This window comes from Impatiens glandulifera, chromosome 1 (genome assembly GCF_907164915.1).
Source record: "Impatiens glandulifera chromosome 1, dImpGla2.1, whole genome shotgun sequence".
NCBI classification, from domain to species: domain Eukaryota; kingdom Viridiplantae; phylum Streptophyta; class Magnoliopsida; order Ericales; family Balsaminaceae; genus Impatiens; species Impatiens glandulifera.
In genome coordinates, this window is record NC_061862.1 from 82,974,234 (window position 1) to 82,984,424 (window position 10,191).

At 30.8% G+C, this 10,191-nt stretch overlaps 1 protein-coding gene across 1 annotated transcript; it reads right to left on the reverse strand.

Annotated features, from left to right (window-relative positions):
- Positions 1–3,122: 3,122 nt before the first annotated feature.
- LOC124919120 (zinc finger CCCH domain-containing protein 24) lies at positions 3,123–9,803 on the reverse strand. The gene is made up of 14 exons (XM_047459280.1): positions 9,176–9,803; positions 8,546–8,638; positions 8,178–8,477; positions 7,762–7,834; positions 7,120–7,252; positions 6,887–7,040; positions 6,497–6,577; positions 5,998–6,120; positions 5,517–5,684; positions 5,312–5,446; positions 4,840–4,935; positions 3,960–4,202; positions 3,698–3,741; positions 3,123–3,601 (listed from the first exon to the last, which is right to left on the reverse strand). Exons 1-14 carry the CDS (start codon positions 9,749–9,751, stop codon positions 3,355–3,357), a joined length of 2,466 nt encoding a protein of 821 aa, XP_047315236.1. The 5' UTR covers positions 9,752–9,803; the 3' UTR covers positions 3,123–3,354.
- Between the last annotated feature and the right edge of the window lie 388 nt (positions 9,804–10,191).

Consider the following 10,191-nt stretch of genomic DNA (forward strand, 5'->3'; position numbering starts at 1 on the left):
TCCTTTAACTTTAAAGCAATGTCATCCTAAGTTGCTGCTAAATGGAAAAAATCTTATCAACCTCATTATTGAGAAAATAAAAAATAACACGAAATTCGATAATTTATTGTTAAGAAATTGACTAATAAAAACACAAGAAAATACCATTAATACAATCGGAAAATATGAATAAGAAACGATTCAGTAATCTAACTTTACATTAGGTTGAACCGAACATCTATTGCTAACAATTATCTTCCAATTTTAGAGATGAATTGATTTATTGGATACACATAGGAGGATAAGAGGCATCATCTTCCTCTCTCAACCTGTCGCTTTCTTTATTGATTAAAAATAAATTATTGATGCATTTATACCTTTGAAAACTACTTTCAACTAATATAGATTAATTTTTAAACTTGGTATTTTGTCAGATTTATTATTATATTTATAATTATTAAAATAGAAAGTAAAAAATATTTTATTGTTTAGATAAACATTTTAAGTGAAAAACAAATAAAAAATAAAATTTAAAATTATGTTATAAAAAGTATTTTGGATCATTTTATTTTCAAATATGATTTATTTTTATCTTAGAAAAATAATGTATTATCTAGTGTGAAGTTAGTCTTTTTTTTAATTAAAATTAATATTTTATTACTCACAATTATATTTATGGAGTATTAATTAGAATGAGGTTAAATTATATGAAAATTTTAAAATAAAAAACGAATAAAAATAATTAAATTTTAAATCACGTTATAAAAATTATTTCGATCATTTATTTTGTATCCAATATAATTTGTTTTAATTCTTAAAAATAAGAATGATCATCTACCAAATAAGTTCATATATTATTAATTTATCATTTAAGTGAAATTAGTCTCTCTCTTTTTCTTTTTCTTTTTCTTTTTCTTTTTTTTAATTACTATTACAATTATAATTATTTTTAAAATTGTCAAAAATGTGATTGAATTAGATTAAACATTTTATAAATAAAAATGTATAAAAATTATTTTTTTAATAAACTTTTAAATCATGTTATAAAAATGTTTAGTATGATTTTTTTTATTATCAAATGGCATGGGTAAGCAAAAAAGCTCACAAACTAGGACAACTCATAATCCGAGACAAGTTCATTTAATAAAAAGTATTAGGATATTTAGTTAAATTTATTATTCTTTAAAAAAAATATAATTTAGTGGTTTATGATAAAATATAAAATTTTGTATTTGATTATAAGTTTAAATCACCAAAATCAATTTTTTTTAATAATTTCTTTTAAATAAAATTACAACTGTTAATTTTTTTTCTTCTAAATTAATATTTTGTTAGAATACAGTCACAATTATAATTATTTTTTAAAATAGTTATAATATAAAATAAAATAATTTTATTTTTATTTGGTATGAAATATATAATTAATTAAATGAAAACTAATAATGTTTTTTTAATTAAATTTTAGATCATACAACACTTATGGATAATATTTTTATATATTTTTTCAAATAGGATTTGTTTTGATTTTTTAAATAATAAAAATATTATCTACCCCAAATAAATGGCTGTTTGGATGAGGAAGATGAAGGAGAAGATCCAGGACCTCTGGATGAAGAGAACTGAAGATGGAGTTAAAATTTTAATTCTCATATTGAATTAGAATTAATTCCTTAAAAATTCATAGAATTATAATTCTTAAAAGATTTGTTTTGGTTTCTTACATGTGCATACTTCAAACTAAATCTTTGCTAAAAAATAATTAAATTTCAACTAAATAAATAATTTTTATTTATTTTATTTGCATGAGAATTCAAATTTTAAATATTTTTATTTTATTTTAAGTGTTTAAACAAACAACATAACTGGAATTATCTTTCCAATTTCATGCCAATTCACTTTTACAAGTTCATACCCTCAAGGAAGATGAATGTAATAAAGGAACACATCCATCATTTTATATATTGAAATTTTCTAATTTTAAGAGTTTATTTATTTTTTATACTGAAATTCTAATTTTAAGAATTTGTGATTGGGAGACAAAAACCTTATTTGACAAATTTAAACAAATGCACAATAGGAGCTGATTTAAATATCTCCACCGAGTAAAGATACAATTTGAAATCGCTCCGCGAAAACCAAACTGAATTGCTTTGTTTAGGACGGTTTTTCTCCGAAACCGAACGGAAATGAGACAAGAATGGTATTTGTGTCTTCCGTCGCAATTGCACCCCGAACACCATAAACATAATCAAATATATTAAATCACCGATATATATATTTATTCACTATATTTTATAAGAGCGGTAAAGTTATTTTTTTATAATAATATAAAATTTTAATATATTATAATATATATTATATTAAAAACTCGTTTATATAATTTTATTGTATAATATTTATTTATTTTTTTTAAAAAAAAATTATTAACGGTGCCCCACGGGATTCCCCGAAACAAAAAAAACAAACGGGACAAAAATGTTATTAAAAAAATCCCCCAAACCGCCCCATTGTCATCCTTACCACCAAGATACAAAAATATATATTTATTTATTTAAGCATAAAACAAACAAATTTAAATTGAAAACATTGAACATAAACTAAAAAAAGTATTAAGATTATAATAAATATATTTATTTATAAGACTATACTATGAAGTTTTAGGAAATATAACTTTGTAACAATATTCTTTATTACAATCACCAAAACACAGAAAAATCATAAAAAAATAAATTAAAGTATAAAAAAAATTCTAGATAAAATTTTAAAATTATGGTCTAAATAATAGTTTTAATTCATTAAAAAATATTTTAGATAACAATCCAAATAATAATGGTATTTTTTCTTTTAATTAGGCATATGCCTCTTTTTTTCAAAATCATGATTCAAATTATGGTGATTTTAGAAAACAACACATATAATTTTCTCAATATCATAATCTAGATTAAAAAATATCTAAATATTCAAAACACCACTCATATATTGCAACTAGTTCACATTTTCAATACTTAAATTCAATTTTCCAATACATAACTTTCAATTTTCTAGCTAATAGTAAAATACAATTTTATATCTAAATCCAACTTGAACAAAACACCTAAAGAAATAAGCATGATCAGCTACATCATTATGCTCAATCAAAATCGAGCACATCAGCATATTAATTAATTTGGGGAAGAAAAACAAAAATATTTATCCCGGGGTACCAAATAAGTAAAACAGATAATGAAAAGGACGCCGACCCATTCTAGGTCTATATTCTATTGTCTAGTCCTGTTAATCTCAATGTATATTAATGAAGAATCTAATAATACATTATATGGATGGGGGAAAGGGTGGGTATAGCCGATTCTAATCATTATAGATAAAAAAAATGGTTTACCTCTCCAAAAGCATAACCAACTCGCAGTGTGGAGTATGAGGAAAAAGATCAACAGCCGTGGCTTTAACAGGCTGGAATGGCTCGGAATTTGGCATTGATTTGGTTCTGTGTCTTGCTAAGCCTGCACTGCTCATTTTCCTCCATCCTCTATTGTCCTTGTTCGATTTATCGTTCATTTCAGAAGATGGTGTGCACAGCTCAATTGCATTCGCCACCAAACTTTCTGGATTACAGGATATGTATCTGAAACAAGGATAGTATTTTTTTTATAAGACCATGACATAAAATACATCTGATTGCAAAAAAACAAAAACAAAAACAAAACAAAAAACTACTAACACAAGTCTCTTGAGCTGGGAATGAGTTCTCAATACTTTGATGACCTGCAATTTGAAAATAACTGCATGCTTATTCAAATAATCCCAAACAAGGCCTTATGATTAAGAATTAGCATGTATTGATTCCCAGTATTCCAAAGAGCTAACAAACTTCAAAAGGATAGTATAGTCATTGTGGTGTCAAATAATGATAAGCACTACTATTTGTTTGGAGAGATGTCAACTTAATATAGTAAGTTTACACTAAAGTGGGTTTCACTTACAGTGGGATGAAGTCCACCTCGAGGAGGATCAACTATAGCAACAACATTTTTAAATTGTCGAACAGAGGTTCCATTTTCTGCACCTTCAAGGGTATCTTTGGGATTTGATACTTCTTCAGATGTACTGTGCTCCTTAACATCAACTGCTTCTTCAATGTTGCTTCCTTGTGAATCTACAACTTCACCATTTTTCTCAGGCAAATATATATACTCCTTTAAAAGTGATCCTATTATGTTCTCCGCCTGTAATAGCAATAATCCACTTTTATCATGAAGCCAAGGATCATAGAGACCAGAGATCAAAGGAATATATTTATTAGTTTATGGAACCATGCCAAAAATTGCCACAAGGCAGTCATAGAATTCACATGCCATTATAAAAAGTATGAATCTGTATTTTCCACAATTTATTTATTTTCATGTTTCATTGTTCTAACTGTTTGAGCTACTCCTTCACAATAATAACAGGTCATTTACAATTTAATGAATTCTCTTGATATAGAAATGATAAAACATTATAATTTTGTAAACAAATTATTCAATCAGACTGATAGTCTTTTCCTACTTTTAAAAGTAATTAATTTAAAAGAATTTTACTCAATACCCTTTGGTAGGTTGAACTTATGAGAACAAAGATCAAAACATTTCAAACAGAAAATTTCAAAAACTTTTTTTCTTTTAACTATCTCTAAGGTTTTCTCTATAACACCATATTTTAGCGTTATTAGTGTTGGTGGGTTCAAACCACTTAACTCCAGCAGTTACAGAAACTAGGCAGTCATATCTGAAAATTTTGTAAAACTTAGATGGGTTTATATACATGTTTCATCTCCTAGTACAGAATTATAATGGTAAACTAATGTGAAAAATAAGTTATTACCTTTGCACAAACGAATCTGCAGTTTTTTATGCCATTGATTTCGGAATTCCTGATTGCATCAGAAACGGCGAACTCATTCATTTCAATGCCAACCACCTAAAATAGACCAATGCCACATATAAGAGATTTTCCACATTAAAACATAGGCTATAAATTATATGATGCCCATATCCGCTTGAATTGTCTATTTTGAATACTAACCAATCCCTCCTAATCCCATAATGAACATCCCCAGTTTTTATCACTTTGTTTTTTAAGATTCAGAAAAAGTAACGACTAAGTGAAGACTCATAGCTCAGTGGAAAAGCGCAAGAACTCATGTCCTCAAGGTTAAGGGTTCAAGTCTTCACACTTGGACCATTTACAAAAAAAAAGTAACAACTATAAATTAATTTAGACTCATTTTGAATAACACTCTGACCATATAGGTTCGTTACAGCTTAATACTAATTGAAACAAATTCATGAAATACCATGCCAACTCGGTGAGCCAATGTCAAGCCAATTGTTCCAGTTCCACAGCAGATATCAAAAAGCAAGGTATCAGGCCCTAGACCAGCCCAATCACCAGCAAGTGAGTAAAGCTTCTCAGCAGCAAGAGTATTAACCTACAAGATAGTGAATTTTGAGAAATCACAATTCTTCTAGGAAGACTTGTACAAATATAACAATTCGCACTTGGAAAAAGGCTGTCGGGGATATAGAAAACTGCAGGTTGCCTATATAGTCATGAATCCTTGCTTCCTCGTCATTATTTGCTGGTTCAGCTTCAGAGCCTGGTTTACGAATTACAAGTGTACGTAATGGAGCATCAGTTGGTGATACATTTGATATTCCTTGGTGATCCTGCATGTAAAAGATGATCAACAATTTTATTTTGGAAATAAAATATTTTACTTCCTTGACTTGTAGGAACCTTTTCTGGGTTTATCCAGTTCAGACAGATATACATGTAAGAATATCAGCATGAATACCATTTACTCATGCAGAACTTGTTAGGATTGACATATATTAAGCTATTTGCAATTACTCTTATATCTCATAGTCCTATTACCTAGAACCAGTTAAAACTGCAAGATTAGATAGTCAAATTAATAAGCAAGACCCTGAGTATTCAAGGGTCTACTTCAAGAATCTTTCTCGAGAACTATGAAAGTACCTGCACCACCAAAGCTGTTAGAGGCAAAGCTGGAGATGTAACAGAAGCTCCTGTGGAAAATGCTTCAGCCATCTTCTCAAATTCAACACTTATTACCCCATCATCAAAGCCTTTTGTGGAAACCTAAGTGTTCAATAACAAGAACATAAATACAAGTTACAACAATGAGAAGAAGTTTGATAACAGTAAAATGTATTATTTGTTCCGTCTAAACAATAAAGTTTAGAGCTTGTTTGATGTAGGGTTATTTGGAAATTACAAAAATATCCTTAGTATTTAATATTAAGTATGTTATAAAAAAATATAAGTAAAGAGTAATTTGGTGTTTTAGTGGTAGATGAAGTGATGGGATAAGAGGTTATTTGGATTAAATTGAAATAACCCTTCATCAAACAAGGCCTTACTCCCTCAAATATGATATTCTAAAGCCTTGAATTGCCATGAGTAAGATAGTAATAATATACATAAAAGATTCTAGAAGCAGCTCTAAGGAATTCACCTGGATGATTAGCATGACTTGAGCAATGCTATCCTCTAAACTCATATCAGAAGTGCTGCCAAGTTTCCTTCCTTCACGAACCTAGTTGGAGATAACATGGAAAAATAAAAAGAATTAAATAACAGCTTTGGTATGTTACCTAACCTCAGTCAAACTAAATCAACAACTAAAAGAACAATGCATAACTATAGGAGTCAAACAGGTACAGTTAGGTAGCTTGGGAGTTTTTAATATGTTAGGGTCAATGTTTTACCATCTATCATCAAAAATATTGCACTAATGGGTTTTCTCTAAGAAAATATATTAAGTTTATGATTAAAAAAAGGAGTCAAAGAAAAGATGTCAGTTATTAAGTACTAATAGTAATTCCATGTCAAGTGAGGAACTCACTGTCAATTGGCGCCAAAATCCAGAGTTGTTGAATCTGTTCCAAAGTGGTAACTCTGAGGTTTGCAAGAACTCCTGAAATATTGAAGCAAATTTACAAGCAATGCTAGAAACGTTTAGGCAGTCTGTTGGTTCTTCCACAGCAGTCACTCCCTCTCTGAAATATATACGAATACTGTTAAACAAAACAAAATAGAAGTTGCAACCATACAAAATTTGAGCTATCCAACAGCTACCTGAAGTTCCCGATCATGAACCCCACTGTTGGTTTTCCCTGTTGCGAGTAACCAACTGAGAATTCACACTTGTTACGATATCCTTCTACAAGTGGCGACTCAATAATGCCTTCTAAGTTGCATGGAAGTCCACCTGTAGAAAAACATGTTTAGCTATAAAAGATTAACATTATAAGGATTATTGTGATGTCCCACACGAGAAATCACAAGAAATAAGGACTCTTTATAATTGTGAGACTAGTAGGTCATAATTACATTCCTAGATATCATTTGGGCTTAGGCTTAGTAGCCCAGTTGCTTTTCCTAAAATCTTTAGCCTATATTCTTACACACATTGTGGACCCTTAAAAATGATATAAAAGTGAACCCTTTAACCGAATAAAGTACCACAGGGTCACTTCTAAAATCCTAACAGAGAACAAGACTGCATCTAGCAATTAAGTTGGGGAGATTATGATATCACATGAGGAAATTACAAAAATATAAAAACTCCTTTGTGAGGCTAGTGGGCTATAGTTACCTTCTAAGGTGTTAAATTATACTCTCTAATACCACACAAGCATAAAAGTCAAATGGTATATATATTTTCTCATAATGAAGTCAGCATATGATAATGAAGAAAGGAACATTGTGAACAATCACCTATTTCCCTCGAGTTCCGAATCCACTGTGGAAGAGGAACACCATTTGGACAAGCTCTTCGTGCATTCTTAGTCTGCAAAAATAAAAAGCACAAGGACTAAAATGTTTTACCTAAATAAAATTCATATATTTAGAAATTCAAAATTAGATATACAAACTATATTAGCCTATTTGGTTCTTATTGCAATTTGTTTGATTTCTTCTTAAATCCGGTACATACGATTGCTCTATCTCAAATAAAATAATTAGTTATAAGACATGCTATTGTATATGAGAGTTTTGAATAACAAATGTGAAATATAGATAATCGAATGCAACTGTAAATGCATTCTAAATTGGCTTTTTACTAATAATCATGAAAAGAGAGAAATAAAATGAAAAGGAGAAGTTGAAGTTGAAAGAAAAGTGTTTCTCACAAGCTTTTTTAGCATTTGCATGAGATTGTTCTTTTTGTACTCCAGTTGATCTATGTATTGCATATGCCCAAGTGGTGTCACCGAATCACGAGCACTTCTTGCCTTCACATCTGAACCATCTCCCACTGTAGTTTCTTCAACATTATCACCATTTTGGCATCCATTTGAAGAATCAATCATCTCAGTATGATCAGATGAGCTTTGGACAGACATGGTCGGTCTGGCTTTCTTTTCAAAGGTACGGGGAACTACATCTGCAATCTTCAATGTTTTGTTTCCAGCACATTTCCCCTCTAGCTCCTGATGCAAAAACAATTATAGAAACTAAGGGGAACTTATTCTAGATCACGAGAGAAAGTTGAGCACACCTTCATTGCTTGTTTCACTTGATCTACATCATCAAAATTCACAAAACCTACAGCCATATTCTTCTTTTTCTTGGCTGATTTATATGCAATACCCTGAGAAACAGATAAATATATATAAGGAGAAAGTTTGAAACATTATTATCTGAACACAAAAGGAGACTTTTACTTTCCTCAATCTCCCTCCCAAAAATCTAAAAGAAAATCATTCATTTTTTATCCTGCAGAATATATTTTTCCATCTTGACATCATAAATATTAGTACTAAGCAAATTTCTTCATAACACTTCAGATTTAGTGAAAGATTCATTAGTAAAACTCATTTTTAAGTGTTGCCAGGCCTTCATTATTTAACCAACCACTGATTTTTTCCTGCTGTCAACGTTGATCAAAGCTATCAAACCATTCCATACAGTTCAGTGCAGCCTAAACTAAAAACAAGTCGTGTTCTTGCATCTACAAAGGGAAGTACCAATAGAGATGGTAATTAGTTTATTTAGAAGTATAGATTTTCATTGTGATTGCTTTTAGATTTAATACATATGAATTACTAACAACATATACACACACTCTTGCTCTCTACTTTCTAACATTCTGTCATCACATCAACTATCAAAAGCATGAAACATTCACCTGATCACTGAGAAAACTCTTCAAATTATCCGAAGTCCACTTCATTGGGAGATGCACCAAGCACTTAGAAAGTGCAGGTTCCGACGAATCATCATCGAAAGCATCAGTCATGAGAAACCCATCTTCTGTGGGATTCGGATCTTCACCTGAATCCAACTTCTCTGAATCATCAGTCTTCATCTTCTTCGCCCTCTCCGAAGTAGGGTCCCAGGTATTGTCAGGACGGAGGAGGAGTTCCTCCTCGCTGTGGGCGAACCGACATGAGTCGCCATGTTTGCAAACGCCGTGTCCACGAAAATAAGAGCACATGCTCGTCTTCCACAGTGGATGGCGAGACGTGGGTAGTTTTTCCTCCGTGGTAACTGGTTCATCCTCTCGTTTCCTCTTTTCGCCCAGCTCCGCATCTGCTTTCACTGGCGATTGAGCATCGGCCGGTGATTGCGTTGAATCATTGCCGTTCATTTGCTTCAGTTCTTCAGCAGGAGGGGCCGGCGATTGAGTGGAATCGTCTGGTATCATTAGCTTCAATTGCTCAGTCGGAAGTGGCGGCGATTGAATGGAATCGTTGTCGTTCATTAGATTCAATTGCTCAGCCGGAGAAGGGTTTAGGGTTTTTTTTGGTGAATGCCGTTATATGAAAAAACAAAACTTAAATATAAACACTTAATTGTCGAATTTTATAACGTGCATCACGCTTGTTTGGTTGGGCTCTTAAATTTATTTTTCTCATGAATTTAGTATTTTAAACAAGATTTGCATTTGTTTAAATTTCAAAAATTAGACATAGATATTTAAAATAAAGTAAATTAGTCTATATACTAAAACCAGGAAAGTATTTTGGGAAATTTGACTAATTGACTCCACAAAGGACTTTAAAACCATTTCATATTTTTTTTTTTTAAGAAATTGCCCTCGTTGCGAGACGTAACCGGATGCCCCGTAAAAAGTCTACAATGCCATGTGAAAAGTCCACAATCGCGAGACGTAACTCCGGTTGCGAGAAGCAATCGACATTC

Bases quoted from the DNA above. Each gene is read 5' to 3' on its own strand.
- LOC124919120 (XM_047459280.1), bottom strand. From the start codon at position 9,751: ATGAACGACAACGATTCCATTCAATCGCCGCCACTTCCGACTGAGCAA. The intron at 7,041-7,119 runs GTAGCTGTTGGA...TATATATTTCAG, and splicing joins TTCATGATCGGGAACTTCAG to AGAGGGAGTGACTGCTGTGG. The intron at 4,936-5,311 runs GTATTTCATGAA...GGTCTATTTTAG, and splicing joins TGGCTCACCGAGTTGGCATG to GTGGTTGGCATTGAAATGAA.